Raw genomic sequence first — 23,940 nt, 5'->3', positions numbered from 1 at the left:
GGGGAGTTGACAGGGGTAGGATCTTGCTGAAAGCTAATGCTTTAGAAATGTCTCAACTTCATTTCAGGGTACTAATGGTAGACATTAATGAGAATCTGGAAAAAGAAGAAGTTGGTTCTCTTGTTTTCCTACTCAGAGATTATGCACCTCGTATGAAAATGGCAAAAGATAAGGTAACTTCTTTCTCCTAGTCTGCTATTCTAGAGCAATGAGAGATTAAACTAAAAAGGGATGTGGCTAGACAGTAAGGAGAAGAGACAGTACTGCAAGGGATAGCGCAGCAGGAGTAGACAAAATTCAGGAAGTATGGAAGGAGTAGTGGCTCCTACCTTTTTTTTTTTTTTTAATGCAGTAAAAGAAGCTAGAAAAACAGTAAGGCGGAACAGTGAAGAGTTGCTGTAGTGGATGGTATTACCATGAATCCTGTGAATCTCACAGGTGGAAGGCATAAAATAAAGCCTTTCTTCAATATTCCTGATCTGCAAGTTCACATATGTAGGATCTCAAATATATCTTGAATTATTTGAATTATTGAAATATTGATCTATTATTAAGATCACTTTTTGTTTGTGCTCTGTTTCATTTACAAAAGAACAATTTTAACTAAGTCATTCTCAGCCTATTTGCATTCGGAATGTCTGCTTCTGAGTGCTCTGAGAAAGAAGGGATTCAGCAGAGAGGATGCAGAAAACTTGTCCACTGAGCACAGAAGAGAGAGAGGAGAGGGCCCCTTGTAAATTCCCCTTTTTTAAGCTATTACTCTGGGCGTCTGAGATGACGTTCCAAGTGGTTGGCTTTGTAGCAGCAAGAAAATTTTTCCTCAAAACCTTTTTTTTAAAAAAAAAAAAGATTATTGGCTTCTCGTTTCCAATTACTCCTATTATATAATACTGAGAACTCTTAAGTTTTCCAGATAATCCTTTCTTAGTATTTCAGCTGGTAATGTGTCTAATTCTTGAATATACAATCCTTACCACCTCCCCACATTATTTCCTGCTTTGCTTTGTTTGACTAGTGGACTTGCCTTTCCCAGAGTTACTGATAGAGAGCAAATTACTGATAGTACAGTTAGTAGGGTTTTTTTTTCCTGTTGCTGTTCTAGAGTTTTCTAGCTCTTGTGATTGACCTGGAGAAACTAAATTTGGTGGCTCCTAATCAACTGGAGTTGATAGAAGACTGTTTTCGAAACATTCACAGAATAGACCTGATTAAGAAGATTCAGAAGTACAAACAAGAAGGTAAAATGCTTTTTTGTTTTTTTTTGTATTTGTCTGTGTGGGGTTTTTGTTTGTTTGTTTGTTTGTTTTAACTGAATAGTCCTTGTAGTAAGGATCAGGTGAGCTCTTATTAAAGATAAAATTATGAGTTACATGTCAGAGTATTTTCATGCTTCAAGGAATTAGGCTTTAAAATGGTTAATAAATCACAGTGTATTTTTCAGTGTGTTTCTGTTAAATTTTCAGCTTTAATGTCCTCCGTTCATTCTCAGCCAGTGTATGTAAATGCACTTCAGGCATCTCTCCCTAATCTCAGTCTGATTGATCCCCCTTACAATTCAGGGGTAAGTATACAATAAATCAACAGATCTTTTATTTGTCTGTAAATATTGCCCAACATTGAAAGGGGATTCATCTTCTCAGGACCTAAGGAATGAGAGATTACTAGCAACTAGAATGTTACTTGGTTTATTTCTCTGGTTCTTGTTATTTGCTCAGTTTAGGGCCTGGTTTAATTCTTCTGACGCTGAGAAAACTCCTCTTTAAAGACTTTCTATGAATTTTTTCCTGTTAGTTGGGCATATTAAATCTTTATCTTGAAAATTTTTTATGCTTCTCTGGGAAGTGAAAAGTTTTACTTGACTGTTCTTTGGAAAATGTATTTTTCTTTGTACTTGTGAACTTTTGCAAAATCCAGGGAAAGCAGCATTTCAGCTTTGGAAGTTGAAAGTTATGGTTTACTTTTTTAGGAAAGCTTTTCTGGTTTTGTTTTAATCCCATTTTAGCAATGGTCTCTGAATATGTCAAAAGTCACCCACTAAATTATTTTGAATCAAATTTTACTGCATGCAGAACTTCCTATGTTTGTGTTAGGTCTGATGTTGTGATGATGAGACCTTTCTTAAAGTCTTTAGTCTCACAGAGAAATGTTTTCTGTCATGTATTCAGTAAATATATATGTGCAAAGCTTACATACAAAATACATTGCTCAATTTGTCTCTACTAGCACAGCCACAACAGCTCTGTTTTCCAAACTAGTAATGGTAAAGAGTTTGTTTTGGCTTTCCATAGTGTCATAATATTGTTATAACTTCCTTTTGAATTCAGTGAAAATTTGTCCTTGCTGGTATATATGAAACAAAATATGTAATCTTTCTATTGAGGAGTAAAAATATTGTTTTGTGGTATTTTGCAATACATGATACTAGTTTCTGAAAGTTTTTTCTTTATTTTAGATACAAAATGTGAACCAGGAGAAAACACAAAACAGACAAAGCCTTATTCAGGGTAGGAGCAATCTATCTGAGTTTTGGTTATCAAAAAGAGACAAATTATGAGTTCCATTGTACTGAAAGGACTGTTATTTAATAGTTATGTTTATGGATATCAACAGGAGTTTCTGAGTATTTGGTACATCTGAAAACTGAGCCCTGTCTTATTATTTCTCTTGTATTTGTTTTGCTGGTGCTGCCATATCTTAAAAATTTCTTGAAATAGTTAGGGGCTTCCACCTTCACAACTATTTAACTGAATAAATAGCTTATTTATAAGAAAAGTTATGGAAGACATTGACTAGCCAGGCCTGGTGGCCAGTGTAGTGCAGCTGTGTTCTCTCTCTCTCTTCATCCCCACCCCTCAACGTGCGGCTGTGTCCATTTTGTGCACCATAGGATTGTCTGAACTAGGAAGTTTTTGTGTCAGTTTAATTGTGGACATCTCCATCGGGCCAGCCAGCATGTTGTCCAGTTAGTACCAGCTTCCTAACATGAGTATTGTGTTCTTTCTGGAAATCCATTACACCTCTCAAATATGATGATTTTTTTAAAAGTAGTTGACTGAATTTTCTCAGCATAGGAGAGAGATTGTTGTTGTCACAAGTAATGTAGACTGTATTCCAAGTAACATTTGAGGTGAAAGTAAAATTTTATTATTTGCTGAACTTTAGTAACTTATATAGAAACTAAAAGGTCCAGATGAGAGAGAATTTGGCCAAACTGAATGAGTTCCTTTCTAAATGATTTGGTCTCAAAGAAGTGTCACTGATGCCTGCATATTGAGATTACTTACATGTGTTTTAACCACAGCAGAACCAGTCCATATATCAATTCAGGAATCAGGACCAATGTCACACAAGGTATGTGCATGTGCTTATGTATATTTATAAATCTCCCTATATATTTACATTAGTTTTCTTTTGAGTTTGAGGTTTCCTCTAGTTGCATGCAAACAGAATGTGTACATCTCTATCTTCCTGTGCCATAAGCAGGTTCTATGAATTGCTCTTAGAGAAGATACTTTTAATATGAAATATTAGTTGCTAATATGCAATCAACAGTGTGCAAAAAGCATGTATATATGATGTGCATGCAGAACATGTATATTCATGAGTAGAGGCTAAGTCAAAACCTGTTGGAAGTCAGACCTCTTGCATCTATGTTAGAAATGGCAAGGCTTTTTTGTGTGGAAAAAAAAAAAAAAATTACTGTTTTTCCCTGGCCATCCAAACGGGGAAAGGACATGCTTTGGGTATTAACAGTAAGAATGGACTTACTGCAGCTTTCACTAGCCCTGCTGTGGGCCAAGAGCAGGGAGTTACCAAACTCAAAGCAAGTTGATTATCTTTTTAAAGGGGCAAGGGATTGTAATAGACTGAGTCATTACAGATAACTTAGGAATGAGAAAGTTTTACATTGTCCAAGTAAATAAGAAAATAAATGGTTTTTTTGTTTGTTTGTTTTGGTGCTCTATTTTGTGACCCCATTTTATGGTCTGGCCCCAGAGTTAAGGTTCAATGTCAAATATGTTTCCCTCTTTCCTGGTTCAGTCTTAGCATTTGATTAAAGTAGTAAGACTGCATGATATGAGGATGCAAAACATAAGCCTGTAATAGAATTAGGGGAAAAATCATGACTCCATCCATGTTTTCTGAATTTTTTTCTTGCATAGATAAGATGCATTATATCCCAGTACTTAGATTTCTGCTAGCTTCTCTATGGAAAAACAGCAGAATGTGATTGAATAGGTTTGAGGTGGTTAAATTTGAGAAAAGAAGCAAGTCTGTGAGCTGAAGGAGTGACACTAACTTTATATTTGCCCTTTCACTTTCTTCAGATGTTCGATGATCAATACAGAATGCAAAGTCAACCTTTAGGAATATGCCTGATTATAGACTGTATTGGCAATGACTCAGGTGAGTCTCTGGAAATGAAAGTTCCTTTTGTTATTAATCTCAGATAATTAAAATAACTTTATGTAAAGAATACTATGTAAATCTACCAGTCAAACTGGGGTCATGTTGTCTTAGTCAGCTAGTCTATTATTTATAGTAAGTCTTCTAAAGTAGAGAGTTGAAAAGCCCAACGTGAAATTAAAACCAACTATCCTAGCTATTGCAAAAAATGTTTGTTTTTTAGGTTCAGACTCTCTGAACAAAAGAATTTATAAGGGGATGGATTGATGTTCAGGGAAGGGGGAGAAACTGGTGTTCAGAGAGAGCAACAAAGTAGTTCAGCTACCGTCATATAGCAGGTTATTGGAAGGTATGGTAACCAAGATGTTTCATGCCATTTAAAAAAAAAAAAAGCAGTTACAGACTTGAAGTGTAATCATGTTGGCTGCCACAGATTTTGCGTAGCTGACGGTACATGATCATGATCATAATGCAGTTAGGCCTCTATTGTATCTTGCACAGTTTAATTTAAACTGTTATCACAGCTTCAGAGGGGAAGGAAATGGTTTAGTTTCTTTCCTCTTGATTTAGTTAAAAATTGCATGTAGAATTCAAGGTAGTTGGTGCTGTGGTTAAAGTTTGAATTTTTCTGATTGCCTTTGTAGAATCCAAAGCATTGGGTTCTTGCGTAAGCAGAAACCTCTTTAGTCAGTGGAGCACTTGAGGCTAAAAATAAAAATGGAGAGAATGAGAATGCTGGCAGTCAGTTCTGTAATAGGCTAGGAGACATGGGGGAAGAGCGTTTGTGGGCATGTCTTTTCTGTTTCTTGTAACTAGTGGCCCAGACAGACCAACTTACAGTTCTTAATGACGTAGTTGGAGAACAGTAGATGCAGAGCACAGACACAACAAGGAAACTTTTGCAATTTGTTTGACAATAGTATTTTAGAACAATATATAAAACAAGATACTTAAATAGCTTTCTAGTAGGGTACCAGCAACCAGACAAATTCACAGTCCGGCCATGAGTTGAGAAGAGGGACAGAGGAAAGCGCTGAACTCAGCTACATGTAACTGGGCAGCATTCTCCAGGATCCATTTTTCTCTCTGTCCTGTCAGGTTCATGACCTACCTCTGGCAAAAATAAAATAAAATAAAAAATACAGCAAAAAAAGAGGGGTGTAGAAACTAAATTATTCAAGCTAATACATGACTCTACTTCTACTCTCAGTAAAATTATGCCATTTTTTTTTCTTTTCCTCTTGAGATCAAAAACTCTCCTCTGACCTGTTGCCTCCTGCTTTACCTCCCAGCTCTTCTCTCTTTCATGCAAGGGTTAGAGCACAAATGGCTTTTTGATGCAAGAAACTTCTTATACAGCCTTTATCTGGAAGGCAGCATGATAGGATCTGGTCCAATACCAAAATACTTGCTACAGGTTGTGGTCTACTACTGCAAAAAAAGCAAATGCAAAAAGCATTGCTAGAGAAATTCCAGTGTGGAGAGTTGAAGACAGAACACAGGGTTTGAAAATGGCCTGGTCTGTAATGGGATGTGAGCATGTGCTGACCAGCTTTATTGAACAGGAGTGTTTAGCTGAGCCAAGCCTGAGTGTTTAAATGAAACAGTAAGTATAAAAAGCAAGCAAAGCACATACACTTGAGTAGACAGGAAGTAAAGAAGAAATTGCCATGTCAGTTCAGTCACAGCTGCATAAAGTTAGATCTGCTTCTCCTTAGAAGGCACAGGATCCTTCGCACAAGCAATACATTGTGCACACTGCCTTGTAATAGTAATTGCTACTAAACATAAAGATGAACACACAATATTTAAAAAAAAAGAATTCAATAGATGTGCTCTTTATGTGCTCATATGGGTGGTTCAGTATTTGCACCAGAACAGGAAGAGTAAGTGTGATGGAGGAAGATATTGTTGACTGGAAAGGACAAAAATGGGTTAAATATTCAGCATCTGGCATGTCAGATGCACATGCAAATTATGACCCTGCTACTGGTGTGCTCACTTGAACCCAAAGCAAGTCTTAATGTGTCTCAGTCCCTATGCATGTCTGCATTGCATGAAGAACCAATTACAGCATGCGTGTGTCTCAGATTTTTAATGTCGCCAGTGCATTGTCAGCATTTTAACCTTCTGATAGAAAGCCAGACTTTCACTGAAATACATTACTATTCTAGTGAGACTGAAGAAGCATATCATATTATTTAAAGGAATTTTTAGGAAGGCATTGACTATTTTAGAGTTGTGCCACACTACTTCTGAGGTCTGAAAATACCAAAGATAAAGAGGAGGGCAGGGAAGATATGTTAGGAGTTGTATCTGCAATGTGCAGATGAATAATCTGTAATCTGCACTGAGTCAGTAGCTCTCCCAAAATTTAATCTGAGGAAACTGAACCAGTGTTAGATGATATAGGACCAAGGATTGCAACAATTGAAAATGATGCTCAGTACAAACAATGTAAATTCATCAGATGCTGATAAAGTTCAAACTGAAACACCATTTGCTATTTTGTAAAATGAGTCATTGGCTGCTCTTGACTCTTTCTTTTCCATTTGGAAGCCAGTTTTTATCCTTGTGTTGTAAGTCTGCCTAAACAAAGGGAGAGAAGGGTAATTTTTAGGTAAAGATGAGAAAATGCTTATAAGTCTGCAACGATTTTTTGGGGGATGATTGCTGTTGAAGAAACAGGTGTTTTCTGATGTCAGGTTGCTGCATGTTGTACTTTATTTTGTTGCATCTTAATGTAAATTGCTGTATCCAGAATTTACAGTGTATAACTTCTTATTCATTGCTAAACAAAGATGCCAGCTCTAAGAGTTTGTTTGGGTTTATTTCTTTAATTGTGACATTTATAATGTGTGATGGTTGTAAGTTGATACAGAGGCTTGTATCTTCACATACATAATGTATACACCAGTGATGTAAGCTATAGAAAAAGCACTCGTTTCTGTAACTCTCACTTTACGTATGCACGACTGCCCTCTAATGGATGAAGTGCCTCAGCCAGTATGTAATTGCTAAATGGTACTAATACTAAGTCACTCTTGGGTAAAAATATCTTGGTACCAGTTCCTGTCTTCCACATGAATTTGAAGACATATTTTATTGTTGTAAATAGAGGAGATTTTCCTGTATAATTACAAACCAAAAAATGTCTAGAAAGACTTTTGAATTACTTTACAGAATTTAATCAGACTAACAAAACAGGAAGAAAATCCTATAATCCTTGTTTATCATCTCACTATAGTGGTAGAGTCTGTAGAATTGCTGTCTATCCTGTCTTTTTGCTGAGGAAGCTTGAGTTCTGTTCTCCATTTTCACTGTTTGTGTTTCTTGAGGAGAATGCCATGGTAGTAGAGCTCTTATTTGCTGCCAGTTACCTCTGAAGTAGCTCAGTCCTTTGCCTCTGCTAATTAGGGATCACTAAACTTCTGGAGTCAAGGAACAGTCTTGCTTCCTGTGTCTACATGGCACTCATTTTCTCCTGTCATTATATTAGAAACTGTGTATGGGCAAAAAATATATAGATACACACACACACACACACACACACACACACACACACACACACACACATATATATATGGTTTATAATAAAGATGTGATACTGCAGCTATAAGTCATAGTGGTAGCTTGTGGTTCACAGAACACTTAAATACCTGTGGTTTTAACCACCATGAATCTGGTTTCACTCCCATATTAATAAACATTCAAAGTAGTTACTCAGAGCATAACGCGCTTTCCTGCAGTACAGGTTAACACGAATACAACTGTGTTAAATTTTGATTTCAGCTATCTACAGTTTTAATTTCTAATGCATTTGAAATGGCTCATCAACAGTGTTCAGCTTTTCATTGCTAAAAATTTCATTCTGTCACCAGGCTTGTCACAGTCCAGACTTCAGTGTCCATTCTCCATCTAGAACTCTTCATTCACTTAAAGTCCATTTTGTACAATAGCAAGTATGAATGAGTGCTGCAGGTTCCTTTTTGACTGATGAAAGGGAGCCTCTGTTTTTCCTATCCATTTCTGTATATCTGCAATAATAAACATTCAGAGTAATTCTGACAAGTTAAAATGAAACAGACTCCCATACTACCCAGCTCATTCCTCGCCATCACAAGCCTGTTCTCTGTGGAGCATTTTCTAATGTTTTCTCTTGCCTGATATTTTAAGTCCTAAGAACAGTTTCTTAGGATATTGGCTGTAAACAAAAGTGTGCAAAAATTGGTGGAATTAGAAACAGATTACGTGCCACATATTAGTGTCTTTGTTGTCATGAAGTACGTAACTCTTATTAAAGATAACATGCATATAGCACCGTAAGTATGTACTATGTGATTAACATCAAGACTCCTGGTTTTCCAATTGTTGTGATGAAATGAACATCTTATTTCCAGTAGTAAACTACTGGAAATACTGTAGTCCTTCATGATAGTTGAGATTGAGCCTTGTTGTTCCTTGATTTAATTATATCTTGCTTTTTTCCAGGTGTGTTGGAAGAGACCTTCCGAGACTTAGGCTATGATGTTCGTTGTTACAGGTATTTAAATATGGACACCATGAATCAAACATTGCATGAAATTGCAAGGTTGCAGAAGCACAGAAATTGTGACAGTTTCATCTGCGTATTGGTCAGCCGGGGAAGCCCTCAGAGCGTGTTCTGTACAGACCAGACCTTTTCTGGATTCCCTTTGGAACAAATAAAGAAATACTTTACTGCAGACTCATGTCCTGAACTCCTAGGAAAACCAAAGCTCTTCTTCATTCAGAGCTACATTGTGCCAGAAAGTGAGCAAGAATGTACTAGTCTGTTGGAAGTAGATGGGAATGATGAGAAGATCATTTCTAATGCAAAAATCCCATGGAAAGTCACTATCCCCCAAGTAGCAGACATCTTTTGGAGTCAGTGCAAGGTGGATGTGTCTACACTAGAAAGGTCTCCAAGTTCATCCTCGTTTTATCTACGTTGTCTGGCTGAGCTACTCCGCAATCCCCATAAAAGGTAAATAAAAGAGGAAAAAGAACCCTTTTCTAGGACAGCCTACTGTCCTAGAGGAAGAGCTGTGTTATCTTTCATCCCTTCTGGTCCTGAAAAGCGTCTTCATGCTGTCTCATGGGATAAAAGACAAATGTACCTCATCCTGGAATGACAGCACAGGAAGGTACTCTCTAGAGTAGGAGTGAAGCTTCTGGTTCTGGATGGTAAAATGAAAGTGTGTTATGGGACTGTGGCTTGCAGAATGTGAGGAGAAGCTGACCTGGGCAATGTATGTCAGTGCTCTAGATTTCAGTGCTTTAGGCAAGTATTGAAATCTTTCTTCTCCAAAATACAAGGTGCACATAAGGCAATTGTCAAATTGAGGATTGCCTCTTAAGCCATTAAGAAGGGTTTTGCTTGCAAATATAAAAAAAACAGTGCCTGAGTGTGGGGGAAAAAGACAGTTGAGAGGGAAGGATTTTTTCTTTTCTTGAGATATATTCACCCTCCCTTCAGGATCCACAAGATTGCCAGTTTATAATCTTGAGTTGAAACTATCAAAAGTGATTAGTCTATCTAAAGATATTATCAAAAGAGATTTGAGTAAAAATCAGATGTACTTGCATGTATAACTTTACCAACAAAGCTTTTCATTGTACACTTGGTCTACCAGGCGGCTAGCAGCTATTTTCCAAGGTAGCTGCAGGTCAGCAGTTAGTACCTTTTCACAAATCCTAAAACCTTGTGACCAAATCACAGTCACCAGGAATGGAGAGCGTAACAAATATCATGATAGTGATTTAGGATATAACATATACTCTCCAAAACGCATGTTCAACCTTGGGTTTTAAAGATGTAACCTCTGTACTAAAGACTGAAACTTGAAACTTTCTTCTTGCTGAGTTTGAAGGTGTCTTTCATCTTGTGGGTTCTTAAATGGTGTTCTGCTTCATTCTCTGAAGAAAAGTTTTTATTTCTCTTGCTGCAGGAAACTTTCTATATTAGACATCCATACAGAACTGAACAGAGAAGTCTATGAGTGGAACAAGACCATTGATCCAAGCCAGCAATACTCACTTCTGCTCCAACACACATTGAGGAAAAAACTTTTTCTTTCTCCTACTTAACCGCTGTTGGAAAATACATGTCTGAAATAGCGAAAAGAAATACTTACTAAGATCCAGACACCTTCATACACACTTCAAGCACTGTTACTGCCTGTGTACCTCAAGTGCCCGTTGCTTCTGAACCTGGGGATTTAGAAGCATTTCGGGGGTTTTAAGGCACTAGATTTGGTATTTTAATACAGAAGTCTCAGAAAACTTGGATAAGAATGGCAGCTATTGTATAAAACTGCAACAGATCTTGCAACCAAATGCAACAGGTAAACAGTGTGGAAAGAGCTCTAAACTATAGCTATTGGATTTTTCAAGGTTCTGCGTTTCTGTTGCTTGTTTTTTTTTAGCATACCTCTTAGCAGCGCACTGATCTGGGCTCTTCTTTTGATGTTTAAAGCAAAGACAAATCAGTGCAAGCCACTGACATTCACTCAGTACTTTCCCCAGCACCTAATAATGGAGAACTTAGCAGCAGAGAATGCCTTCCCAACAACACCAGTTCTTCTATAATAAAGTAGTTTTGGCTTGCATGCCTCCACAGACTGTAGCAAAACAGAACGAAGAGAAAAATGGTCTTTTAAATAATTTGGATTCCATCTGCCTGCTGCATTAGAGCTTGTGATTCATCCAGAACCCCCTGTGTCCTCAGTACTCTGCACAGCACCTAAGGGTTGCATGTTTATAAGTCAGATAGTCTGCCATGTCTTGCGCTAATTTTGCTTTCTGCTGGTACAAAAATGAGTCTCCACGTGGCAGGGTCTTACAGTAATAAAGTTGTACAGTTTAAGAATGTGGGGTTTGGCAGATATTCTGTGAAAGCTGCAACTTGATTCATACTTGCCACATCAGACATAGCTATAAAAATACGCTGTTTATCACATCTGAACCTGAATGTCTTGTAGCAACCACTGGCTCTTAAGACCAGATTACATTCCCTCGCGCCTTTTGCTTATGAGAAAGGGTATGTCTTTAATTTATTTTTTTGCAGTTGCCTTTGTTCTTCTGAAAAAGACATGACAGAAAATTGCCTAAAATGTAGCAGTCTTTTCTCCAATGGGGCAGATGCCTAACATCAAGAGTTCAGTTGATCTGAATGCTATATAACACTACAACCTGGATGAGTTGTATTGAGATTTATTGTTGCTGAATTTATGGCATTCTCCTCCTTCCTAAAAAAAAGCCACTTGCAAACTTTCAGTACTCTTAATATAGTCTCCTGTCCAGGAAGAAACTTCAAGACCTTGGCTTGCCTTGCTTGGTTTCTGGTGTAGTTATGCCATACATCCTTGTGGTGCATATGTATTTCATGCGAGCAAAAAGAAAAGTATTTTTTGTTAGTATGCTATATGCTACTTTCTTGAGCAAAAAAACCTGCAAAAAAGACTTTTTACTAGTATAGCTACATTTGATTTGAGCAAAAATCAGATGTGCTTATCTGTATAATTTTACCAACAATGCTTTTCATTGTCGACCAGGTCTCACAGGCAGCTAGCAGTGGTATATTGCTGCTAATTATGATGGCATGGCAAATAAATTTTTTCTGGTAGCAGTGACTTTTTTTCTCAATACTCTGTTGTACTACTTAGGTGTTGGCTTGACATTATTTTTAATAACCTTTTTTTGGAAACCAAACTTCTCGAGTTTCATTCAGAAAAAACAAATGAGTTTTCAAGTAACTTTCATAATGGAAACTAATATTCACATTTATTTGGCAAAGAGCAGATATCTATATCTGATAAGTGCTTAGGAATCCTTCCTTGTTATGTGATGCAAGTCCAGTCTCTTCCTGGCCTAAGAGGTTCCTAAACTGCTGACTGAGGACTGTTGGAGTATATCAAGAGAAGAAACCCACTAAACAAGTTTTACCTTATATTCTTTCCTTAAGCATCCATATACAATTTTAAGATTGAAAAAGATATATTTATTTATATTAATATATAATTTTGTATAATACATATACTGAGCCTTTTATATCATTACACTTAAAAAATCTTCACTCTTGTTATACCTTTTTTTCTATTTTGAATTCAGTTTTATTTGCATGTTAAATATAGGAAGTGAAATACATAGTTGTGATTAGAAATTTTTGCACAAGTTAGAAAAATACTTCCCCTATATTATAAGCCTGTGCATGCTGTACTTTTTTGGTCTCTTTCCACTTCATAAGCTGGTGAGTCTTTTTAATAAAAGTATATAGAAACTTTTTTATAGTTTAGAATTGGGAAATGTAACCCTAAATTTTATGTTAAATCATGGGTACATGTGCTATTTATGTTGGTATAATTCTATGTAGGCACAGGCATAATAGGAAAAAATTATAGAAAATCAGCTTTTGCAAAATCCAGACATTCTTTAAAAGCTTGGTCTCTATAAGCGTTAAAGTTAAAATACTAAATCCTATTTCATGATGTTATAGGTCTAGAAACAAATGTATCTTAGTGGTGGTGTGGGGGAATTCAGTTCTTCTGTTCCATTGCCTACTTTGTAAGAAATGGCCTTTTAAATTGGTGGTTCTTATAAACTAGTACCATATTGTTTCTGGTTTTAAAAATATGTTGTGTCTTAAAATTGAGTTTGTAAGTATTCCACAGACTGAACTAGAGAACTTGCTGCTTTGCAGCACCAGAAAGGTCTGTATAGTATGTCATAGGTAAAAAAATGGCATTCATTTCTAACCTCTGGTATTTCATAAACTGCCTAGCTTGGAATAAAATACTGCAAATGTAATTTTACCTTGCTCATATTCCACGGGGTAAGAGGAATATTATAAAATGACTGATTTGGAATCTGAGAAGTTAGTTCCTGTAGTATCTGGTAAATGAAGCAGATGATATAAAACAAATACAGACTGTTCTGTGGCTGTAGAAATAAGGTGTGTTTCCTAGTTATTGTACATATATGTGATAATAAATATGATTTCACTTCACAGATTAACTTAATTTTTTCTCCCATTTCCCTTATTAGCCTTTACATATGATGAGCACTTCGCTGCCTCATATACACCAAAAGCAGGGAGAATGGAACCAAGAGGAGGCAGAGAGATGAGGGAAAGAAATACTGAAAGTGCAAGCAGGAACAAGAAGGGGAATGGTAGGGAGAACCAAGAGAAGAAAAAGTAGGGGAAAGAAGATCTGGAGAAGAAATACAACATCAAAATTGGAAGGAGAAAGAAGAAGACAGGTGAAAAGGGAGAAAGGAAGTAAGAATGATAGTGGATATCCTTACAGGATCCAAGAACTCTTTTTTTTCTTTTTTTTTTTTTTTGGTAGTGATGCTAAATATAACTTCTTACTAAACTATTAGTGATAGGATATATTCTGTTTCTGATAGTTTTATGACAGCGTAAGTTGGAGAGGGGGGTTCAAGAAGTGTACATATTCTTCAGTTTATAGCACTGTAAGTAAAGTCTGTGTCCTATTCCTTAAGAAATGAAGAAGAAACACTTTAAAAAGATGAGGAGACTATTCTAAATAATCCTGGCAGTAAAAAAGCAAAGGAGTCTCTTTGTGTCTGGCTGCTTAGATGCAGCAGTGATTGTAATCCTCTGATGTCCCAAGATTTGTGGGGACATTCCACATATCATGCAGCATTCATGAATGTCAGATACTGAGTTTCTACACTGATGTCTTGGTCCTCAGTAGATTCTTAGCCCATAGCAGTACTTATTCTGTAATCATAAATACTAGGCAGTATTTATTGCCTTGATGCTGCCTTCAGGAATGGCATATGGGGTAGACGCATTCCCTGGACTTTTGTGTATTGTGAAAAACAGCATTGATGAAGTTGGTATTTGCTAACAATGCAGAAGTTTTGTGATGCCAGGAGTTGTCTGTCACTTCCCCCATAGCTTTCCATGCCCCTAGCTATGTGTGGTAGGGATTGTCTGTTTTTGCTGTACTATGCACCTGAAATTTGAGTCTGGAAACTGACTGGATTCAGGGCCTGGATGGCATCAAGCTGTACGTGCATTACAGATCAGTTTGTTACTGGTGTAGTGGTTGAATTGATACCAAAATCCCATTCAGTAGCCAAAAGAAAAGGGAAAAAAGCCTCCATGATGGATCCAGAATTAAGCCTAAGATGTTAGCAGTGGAACATAACAAGCAAAAGACAGTGGTGGATTTTCATGGTCGTGATCTGCCAAAATGTGTAGTTTTCTGAACCTGCTGTTGAACAAGATAAAGGAAGTCCCTCTTTCCTGCCCCTGAACTGTCAGTGCGTTGAATGTCAGACTCTGTGGCACAGAACTTCATTTTCAGGTTCCAATAACTGTAATAGACAGTTCTTGCACTTCTGTTTGTGCCATATATATGGAAGAGGAAAAAGAGAATTGGCAGAATATAGATGATGCTTTATCACTGGCTCAGAAAAAGTACCCGTGAGGCAGGAGACTCTGTGGTGTTCTGCACCAGCCTTAAGTAGCACGATTGTCCTCATCCACCTTCACTGCCGTGACTGAGCCATGAATCCAGTTTACTTTATTATTTTACATGTTTGTGCCCTGAATTACAATAGTTGCCAGCTTGTAATTCAGGAAAGAAGTTAAATTCAAGAGGATGCTGTGGTGCTCACACTTGCAGATGCAGCATCCTGTATGTCTGATATATAGGCCCTTTCAGCTCTTTGTAAGAAGTAGCAGTGACTGTTACAGATACCTGGGTCAGTACCAGCTTTATATGACACTTTATAAGAATTCTTTTCTGATATGCACAGCTTTAAATTTCTGACATGCAATATGCTGTTGCTCTGAAAAAGTTGTCTGTGGATGGCATTCTGTAGTCTGCCTGCTGTACTTCTGATTATGTTCCTTTTAAACTTTATGTGCTATACTGAATTATTTGACAGCTTTTCTCTGTGGCTCCATCAAAAAATCTTTCTTTGCCTCTTTTGTTAGAGGGTCAATAAGACATGGCCAGTCTTCCATGAATTTTGTTTTTCTGGAATGTGCCTCTGTATATGCTGTATTTTTAAATATGGATTACTTTGACAGTGTATTTTCTCTGTTTAATTTGTAGAAACATAACATCATAGGAAATATGATGATTTCAATCAGTGCCGTTACTGAAATAGGATCATAGTTTAGCAAAACTGCTTAGTGCTGTTCTCCTAAATTATAAATGTTGGGATTTCACCTTACTTTCTAAAGAAAAGCACATGCAGTCAGGCTGATTGTCTCCATCTCCCTCCTGATCCCAGATCCCTTGACCTTGTGGGCCAACTTATCCTGTAGACATCAGCTTTTTTTTTTGCTTTTTTTTTTTTTTAAGAGCTGACTGAATAAAGGACAGGGAGCCTTTTAGTTTCAGCAGAGAACGCTGCCGTCGCACGGGTGTTGGACAGCTGCGGTTTGGCGGGAGCAAGGACGCTCGTCGCATCTCGCAGCCCTGAGCTGGAGGCGGTGGGGGGATACTGGTGTCACAGGAGCCGCTGAAAGCAGCGAGAACCCTGCGCCGGGCAGGGGCCTGTTCACCCTCCTCCCTCCCCTTGCTCCCCTTACTGCAGCAGCCCTGCCGAGCGGGAGGTCTCTCTTGCGGGAGGAACTCTACTTGCCGGCATTAGCTTCAAGGCATCTTGTCAGGTGAAAAAACCTCCCCCAAATGTTCGGGTCTCCTTTTGCAATGTAGCTAGCTTTAAAAATGGCTTGGACCCGAGGGAGAAAACAGTTTCTTCTTGCTCTTCTTTGTTCTGCCGGGGAAGCGCTGCCGGTGGTTTTTCCTGGCTGTTGAGCAGCGTCCCTTGGCGCGGGGGGAGCCGCCTGACAAGCCCCGAGGCCGGCAGCCAGGAGGGCCCCGGCCGCTGCCCTCCCGGGGCCGGGCCGCCAGGCCCCTCCCGCGGGGCCGGGCCGCCGCCGCCGCGCTGCTGGGGATGTCGCCTCCCCCGCACGGCGTCGGGCGGCCGGGCCCGGCCCGGCGGTGACTCAGCACCGGGCCGCTGGGCGCGGGCCGGGGCTGGCGCCGACACAGCCCGGGCGGCGCGGAGGAGCGCCCGGGAGAGCGCCCGGGAGCGGGAGTTATTTCAGAGGTAAGAGGGAGTGAAACGGAGCGGGAATGGAGGAGGGAGCCAGCGCCCGGCTCGGGAGCCGAAGCCCGTTCCTGCCTTCCGGCACTGTGCGGCTGCCGCGGGGAAACCGGCGGGCCGGGGCTGAGGGCTCCCCTTGCTTTGGGGCCGGGGGCCGGGGGCTGGGGGCCGGGCCTCGCCGCTCCTCAGGGCCCCGTCGTTTTGCTTTAGTTTTAAATCTTGAAGTCGGGCAGCACCCCAATCGATAAAACGTTAAAGTTAAAAAAACCTAGTAATTTGATAATCTTTAGTTCTTACTTTATGTGATTTTCCCTCCTGGAGGAATTGGATATGTTGCAATACACGCATTAGACACACTGATCCATCACCTTTCTACGTGTTGATGTTGTGCCTGCTAATGTCCTGGTAACTCTAGCTGTAAATGGGTGAGCCCCGACAAACCTGGGGAGCAGGGAGGTCCTGGCCCCTGTGCATGTTAGTGCTGGGTGGATAGCATTTGTCTTTTTTTACAAACTAGTTTCACTGGAACAGGGAGTGTTTGCCGGTTTTCCTTCTCTGCTTTAAGAGTCTTTCACCACAATGTTTTTAAAACTGCCTGTGAAATGCATAAAGTGGTAGAGTGTTCTAGAAACACAGCAACAATAAAGCGAGCACTGGATCAGGCTGTAAGTCTGCAATATCTCCTCTCACAGTAGTGCTAGGAGGCAGCGACAGCCCGTCTGCCCTCAGTACAGGGGGGAGGGAAAAGAGGTCATAGACAGCTAGTAAACGCGGCACAGGTTGGGTGGCCTTGAGGGTATTTGGAACTCAGGCAGGAAGGGTTTTGAGTGAAAAGCTTTCCAAAGGTGGCTGGAATGCATATTATAAAACTGTTTTAAAGATAGATGAAGAAATTGCTGCTGGATCTTGTTTCAGTTTGATTTGCTGGTGAAATAACTGCTTACACCTGACCTACATACAACTTGTCCCTGTTCCTCTAAAGCTATGATTTTTAAACTGGCTTAGTCAAAGTCATTGTCTCTAAATTCTGAATAGACGTAAGTTCAGTTTGAACCTGGTTTCTATAGGCAGGAATCAATTTAACCTAAATTAATCTGCTGAATTTAGTTGATTAAAGTAATAGAGTTATTGCAGGGACTCTTCCCAGCCACAAACAGTGTAGAGGAACAGAGCTGCAGTTGTGAGGGAGAAGGTAGTGGGGGGCTCCTTCCTCTGAGCTTGAAAGTTGATGGAAGGATATAGAGGAATTTAGGTTGAAAGAAGGGACCTCCTGAGGTCATCTAGCCCAGCTTTCTGCTCAAAGCAGGGCTGACTTCAAGGGTGGACTGGGTTGTTCAGAGCTTCTGCCAAATCAGCTCTCTGATGCAATTTTTTGCTTGGAGAAGGAAGTAAATTTCAAATGGATTCAAAAAGAAATTCTTCTTCTGCAGAGTATTCAGGGCTTCCAAATAGCTGTTGGATGAAATCCTTATTTCAAGGATTTTTGTACTGAAGATTACAGTGTTACCAATGTTTGCTTTTTGCTTTCAGGCAGAGAGGTTCTCTGCCCCAGCAACATGGGGGATGACTTCAGCTTGAAGTTCCGTCAGCAGCTTCTACTCATTGAAGATAACCTGGAGACCGAAGATGTAGCAGCTTTAAAATTTCTCTGTATTGACCTGATCCCCTTCAAAAAATTGGAAAGTGTGCAGTCAGCCCTGGACATTTTTCAGCTTCTTATGGCTGAAGACTATCTGAATGAGGAAGATACTTTTCTACTAGCTGAGCTCTTATACAGAATTAAATGTCACTTCTTGCTCAAAATACTTGACTATACCAAGGAGAGAGTGCAACAGTATCTGCCTGAGAAGGGAAGAGTGTCTCCATACAGGTGAGTTTTCAATGGGATTCTGTTAGCTTTCTTGCTGCCACCTGCTGCATCCCTTTCCATTTTTAAATTCTCAGATTGTCTTGTGTTTCTGCACCCTCTTCTGTTCTGCTTTGGTCTCACTGGGTCTCTGTTACAGGCAGATGCTGTATGAATTGGCAGAGAACATTACCAGCGAGATATTGAAGGAAATCATATTCCTCCTGAGGAACCAGCTGCCAAAGCGACAGACAACTATTGTATGTAGGGAGAGAGACAAATATATATATAGTAGGGAGGGAAGAATGGGGGCGAGGAAGAGCATGGAGAAGAGAATTTTTGCCAGAATAAGTCATAATTGCAACTAGGCTGGTCGATATTTTATAGAGTTAGCGAGCAGGAAGCTGATGGCAGGATTAGAGTGGAATTCGGTGCTGCTTTGTGCCATGTCAGTCGTGGATGGTCCACTGTCTTGCATTAGACCATAACAGGGTGACATATCAATCTTTTTTTTTGCCTGCTTGAGCTATGAACAAAGGACATTCATGCCCATATGTCGTTGGTACCATTTCACAGCAATAAAGCCTTCTCCAGGCCAAGATTCATTAATATGGTTTGGGTAAATCTGTTGAAGCAAGAACATACCAAGTTATAATTCAATCAGTAGCTTTCTGTGGTGCAACATTTCCCCTGTCCCCTGGTGATGTAAAATTGACTGTTTGGAACTCATTGGCAAGAAGCAAAGCAGATGATAATGTAATACCTGAGGCAGAGAGGGCTGAGGCAGGTGGTTTTAAGTTCTAAGAAACAATAAGTGCATTTTACTCTCTCTTTTTTGCTGTCAGTCTGCTCTGGAGTTGCTGATTTTATTGGAAAAACAGGGCCTTTTAACTGAAAACAACGTACAAATGCTGGAGGAAATCTGTATGAGTGTTTCACCTGATCTCCTGGAAACAGTAAACAGCTATAAAAGGGAAAAAGGTGAGAAATTCAGAGTCAGAGCTTCCTGCTGAAAGGGTCTGGACAACTGAGGTTGGCACCCGATGGTCCTATGTATGCACTGCTACAGCAGAAACTAGAGTAGGATCACTCAGTACCTTCACACACAGGTTTAGCATAGCTGTCTTTAAGCTGAGTTCCCATAAGGATGTGCAACTATACTGTAAAAGGCACTTTGTGATTTACAGATGTACACTACTGTATGTTCAGTTGCTCAAGGAAGTTGTGTCTGCTAATAAGCTGGCAGAGCAAGTTACGTGTGCATGTGTATCTGATATGTGGATAGGCTTTGTTATTAAATAAGTGGTTCAGTTTCTAGGGGGTTAGACTGTAGTTTGTAAACTTACTTCATATAATGTCCTGTGGAATAATTATAAGCATACTGGGAAAAGGTTCTAGTTTAATTTATTTAATCACTGGGAAACAAATTCTGGGAAGTGCAATACTACTACTCTCCAGCAGGTGAGAGGGCACTTGCTTCATGAGTTCAGTTCTCCACACTTCCTGAGCATGTTTCAAAGTGGCTTTCTTTTTGTTGATGCATTTCTAAGTGTAGATCCACGTTTGCCTTAATGTGCAAATTCATAGTGGTTTAACTTAAAGGCACTTGGCTTCTCTCATTTATTGTCTCTGCTTTTAGTGTCTCTACCTCAGCAAGAGAACATTCTGCCAGTGAAGGAATCTGCACTGCCTCACACTGGAGATACCAGACTGTTCACTTCCCCACAGGTACGCTGGAGTGCATGCTGCCTACTTGGGTTTTAGTGGTTTGGGGGATTGTTTTTTTCCTGACTTTATTTTGAAACCACGCTGGCTGTGAGATCTTTTGCTAAATCTTCTTATCCGAATTAGGAAGAGAGCAAGCATATTCCTTCAACTTGTAAGAAATACAGCAGCACATAGCATCAAATAATGGAAGTCAAAAATACCCCTGCTGGTCGTGTGTGATTGACAAAAGAAATGGTGTTAGGAAAAGAAGTGAGAGAGAGGGCTAGAAAGGTGCATTCTAGGGAATGGGTCAGTCAGCTGGTGCTGATTTTTAAGGTTTTAGATGATCATCACTAAACTACCACCAAAGGCTAACTACCATAGTCTGAAGGACAGTTCAAACTGCTGCTGCTAAAGGAAGTGGTCTTACTGTACCCAGCCCTTGATCATGGATCTTCCTTCAGCTGCATGATGAATCAGATTGGGCAACTTACTTGGGCTATAACTAATCTCTTTTTTGGGAAAAGGAGAGGAAGGGAGGGAGTTTTAACCTGTATCTGTTCTAAATGAGTAAAGCCAGTGATCTTCCTGAAGGTAGTTCTCAGAAGTACAGTCCCAGTAGATAAGAGCTGAGGAAAATGGGCTAGTTAGTCTCAGAAGGGCTTGTATTACTGCTGCTTGAGCTATACTTGCTCTACATGTATAGAGGATTTGGGGAAGCTTTCACACATGGCACTTGGCATGGTCAGAAAATGAATGCAGTTGTATTAAAAAAAGTAGGTTGTTTAAAAAAAAAAAAAAAAGCCCACACCCCCCACTTGTTTCCATGATCCTTTTTGATTTTCCTGTGAGGCTCACTTAACAAAAATGATGAAAAGTTATACACTTTTTGTATGCTGTATAATAAACCATTGACACTTACTGCTGGAAGAGGTCACTTAGGCAGTACTAGAATCATTAGGTACAATGAGTTAGAAACAAATAATTGACCATCCAAGCAAACTGATATTGGACTATATTGGACCTTTATTTTGTTTATAGTGACTCTCCACCCCTTGCAGTGAACGGATCATTTGGAAGTGAAAGAAGATTCTTTGCTATTTCCTTTTCTCCTTAAGAGAAAGTATAGTTGTTTCCAACTCTGTGAGATTTGCTTTAAGTGGGGAAGTCTTTTGTAGTTCACTGTTATATGCTTTGCTACTCTTAGGAATTCAGTATTTTTCCTCCCGCTACTCGAGCAGCTTTGGTGTTTATTAAGCTTGTTTTGCTTATCACTATGAAAAAAATATTATATATACAATGTTTTTTAACATGGATTTTTTCCCCTGCCCAAAAAATAGGAGACCTCTATCAAATCTGTGAGTTCTAATATCAATGGTAAGGCTTTCTGGAAAGCGTGCGTGTTTTGTGTTTTTTTTGTTTTTTGTTTTTTGTTTTTTTTTAATACTTTTATATATAATGTTACATGCTACTAACTGTCTTTACTTACTCTGGGAAATTTCTAACATTTTGTTTAATGCAACACAGTTACCTTGCAGTCTTCTTGGAAGGGTCTTTTGCTTCCTGCACAAATTACACAGAATCACAGAATCGCTGAGGTTGGAAGGGACCTCTGGAGATCACCTAGTCCAACCCCCCTGCTCAAGCAGGGTCACCTAGAGCACATTGCACAGGATTGCATCCAGGCGCGTTTTGAATATCTCCAGAAAAGGAGACTCCACCACCTCTCTGGGCAACCTGTTCCAGTGCTCTGTCACCCTCACAGTGAAAAAGTTTTTCCTCATGTTCAGATGGAAGTGTCTGTGTTTCAGTTTGTGCCCATTGCCTCGCGTCCTGTCGCTGGGCACCACTGAAAAGAGTCTGGTCCCATCCTCTCGACACCCTCCCTTCAGATACTTGTACACATTAATAAGATCTCCTCTCAGCCTTCTCTTCTCCAAGCTAAACAGGCCAAGCTCTCTCAGCCTTTCCTCATAAGAGAGATGCTCCAGTCCCCTAATCATCTTTGTGGCCCTTCGCTGGACTTGCTCCAGTAGTGCCACATCCCTCTTGTACTGGGGAGCCCAGAACTGGACGCAGTACTCCAGATGTGGCCTCAGCAGGGCTGAGTAGAGGGGGAGAATCACCTCCCTCGACCTGCTGGCAACACTCTTCCTGATGCACCCCATGATACCATTGGCCTTCTTGGCCACAAGGTCACATTGCTGCCTCATGGTCAACTTGGTGTCCACCAGCACTCCCAGGTCCTTCTCGGCAGAGCTGCTTTCCAGCAGGTCAGCCCCCAGCCTGTACTGGTGCAGGGGTTATTCCTCCCCAGGTGCAGGACCCTGCACTTGCCTTTGTTGAACTTCATGAGGTTCCTCTCTGCCCACCTCTCCAGCCTGTCCAAGTCTCTTTGAATGGCAGCACAGCCCTCTGGCGTATCAGCCACTCCTCCCAGTTTTGTATCGTCAGCAAACTTGCTGAGGGTGCACTCTGTCCCTTCATCCAGGTCATTGATGAAGAAGTTGAACAAGACTGGACCCAGTACTGACCCCTGGGGGACACCGCTAGCTACAGGCCTCCAACTAGACTCTGTGCCACTGATCACAACTCTCTGAGCTCTGCCATTCAGCCAGTTCTCAATCCACCTCACTGTCCACTCATCTAACCCACACTTCCTGAGCTTGTCTATGAGGATGCTATGGGAGACAGTGTCAAAAGCCTTGCTGAAGTCTAGGTAGACAACATCCACTGCTCTCCCCTCATCTACCCAGCCAGTCATTCCATCATAGAAGGCTATCAGATTGGTTAGGCATGATTTCCCCTTGGTGAAGCCATGCTGACTACTCCTGATCACCTTCTTTTCCTCCACATGCGTGGAGATGGCTTCCAGGATGAGCTGCTCCATCACCTTTCCAGGGATGGAGGTGAGGCTGACTGGCCTGTAGTTCCCTGGGTCCTCCTTCTTGCCCTTTTTGAAGACTGGGGTGACATTGGCTTTCTTCCAGTCCTCAGGCACCTCTCCCGTTCTCCATGACCTTTCAAAGATGATGGAGACTGGCTTAGCAATAATGTCCGCCAGCTCCCTCAGTACTCGTGGGTGCATCCCATCAGGGCCCATGGATTTGTGGGTGTCAAGTTTGCTTAAATGATCTCTAACCCACTCTTCCTCCACCAAGGGAAAGTCTTCCTTTCTCCAGACTTTCTCTCTTGCCTCCAGGATCTGGGGTTCCTGAGGGCTGGCCTGAGCAGTAAAGACTGAAGCAAAGGCGGCATTCAGTAACTGCCTCCTCTGCATCCTTTGTCACCAGGGCACCCACTCCATTCAGCAAAGGGCCCACATTTTCCCTAGTCTTTCCCTTGCTACTGAGGTATTTGAAGAAGCCCTTCTTGTTGTCCTTGACATCTCTTGCCAGATTTAATTCCAAACGGGCCTTAGCCTTCCTCGTCACATCCCTGCATACTCTGACAACGTTCCTATATTCCTCCCAAGTGGCCTGTCCCCCTTTCCACTTTCTGTAGACTTCCTTCTTCTGGTTGAGTTTTGCCAGGAGCTCCTTGCTCATCCATGCAGGTCTCCTGCCTCCTTTGCTTGACTTCCTACTCATAGGGATGCACCGCTCTTGAGCCTGGAGGAGGTGATGTTTGAATATTAACCAGCTCTCTTGAACACTCCTTCCTTCTAGGGCCCTCACCCATGGGATTCCTCCAAGTAGGTCCCTGAAGAGGCCAAAGTTTGCTCTCCTGAAGTCCAGGGTTGCGATCCTACTTCTTGCCCTGCCTCCTCCTCGCAGGATCCTGAACTCCACCATCTCGTGGTCACTGCAGCCAAGGCAGCCCCCAACCTTCACATCTTCCACCAGTCCTTCTTTGTTTGTTAG

At 40.5% G+C, this 23,940-nt stretch overlaps 2 protein-coding genes across 5 annotated transcripts in view; both read left to right on the top strand.

Moving 5' to 3' along the window:
* CFLAR (CASP8 and FADD like apoptosis regulator) overlaps nucleotides 1–13,432 on the top strand; it is a 21,134-nt gene extending 7,702 nt beyond the window's left edge. For 3 of the 4 annotated variants that reach the window (XM_013952220.2, XM_067298858.1, XM_013952219.2), the window contains 8 exons: nucleotides 68–173; nucleotides 1,103–1,238; nucleotides 1,464–1,561; nucleotides 2,453–2,504; nucleotides 3,302–3,351; nucleotides 4,329–4,407; nucleotides 8,899–9,412; nucleotides 10,377–13,432. In XM_013952220.2, coding sequence (XP_013807674.1) covers nucleotides 68–173; nucleotides 1,103–1,238; nucleotides 1,464–1,561; nucleotides 2,453–2,504; nucleotides 3,302–3,351; nucleotides 4,329–4,407; nucleotides 8,899–9,412; nucleotides 10,377–10,515 — 1,174 coding nt within the window. In that variant the 3' untranslated portion in view covers nucleotides 10,516–13,432. The remainder of the gene's footprint in view (nucleotides 1–67; nucleotides 174–1,102; nucleotides 1,239–1,463; nucleotides 1,562–2,452; nucleotides 2,505–3,301; nucleotides 3,352–4,328; nucleotides 4,408–8,898; nucleotides 9,413–10,376) is intronic. The other variant, XM_067298860.1, reaches the window with a different exon arrangement.
* Nucleotides 10,707–23,940, top strand: part of LOC106492410 (caspase-10-like) — an 18,778-nt gene continuing 5,544 nt past the window's right edge. Inside the window, exons 1-7 of the mRNA XM_067298857.1 lie at nucleotides 10,707–10,772; nucleotides 13,471–13,705; nucleotides 18,055–18,394; nucleotides 18,531–18,630; nucleotides 19,216–19,351; nucleotides 20,010–20,098; nucleotides 21,418–21,454. Coding sequence (XP_067154958.1) covers nucleotides 13,594–13,705; nucleotides 18,055–18,394; nucleotides 18,531–18,630; nucleotides 19,216–19,351; nucleotides 20,010–20,098; nucleotides 21,418–21,454 — 814 coding nt within the window. The 5' untranslated portion in view covers nucleotides 10,707–10,772; nucleotides 13,471–13,593. The remainder of the gene's footprint in view (nucleotides 10,773–13,470; nucleotides 13,706–18,054; nucleotides 18,395–18,530; nucleotides 18,631–19,215; nucleotides 19,352–20,009; nucleotides 20,099–21,417; nucleotides 21,455–23,940) is intronic.

Source organism: Apteryx mantelli, chromosome 6 (genome assembly GCF_036417845.1).
Source record: "Apteryx mantelli isolate bAptMan1 chromosome 6, bAptMan1.hap1, whole genome shotgun sequence".
NCBI lineage: Eukaryota > Metazoa > Chordata > Aves > Apterygiformes > Apterygidae > Apteryx > Apteryx mantelli.
This window is presented reverse-complemented; position numbering and strand designations above follow the sequence as displayed.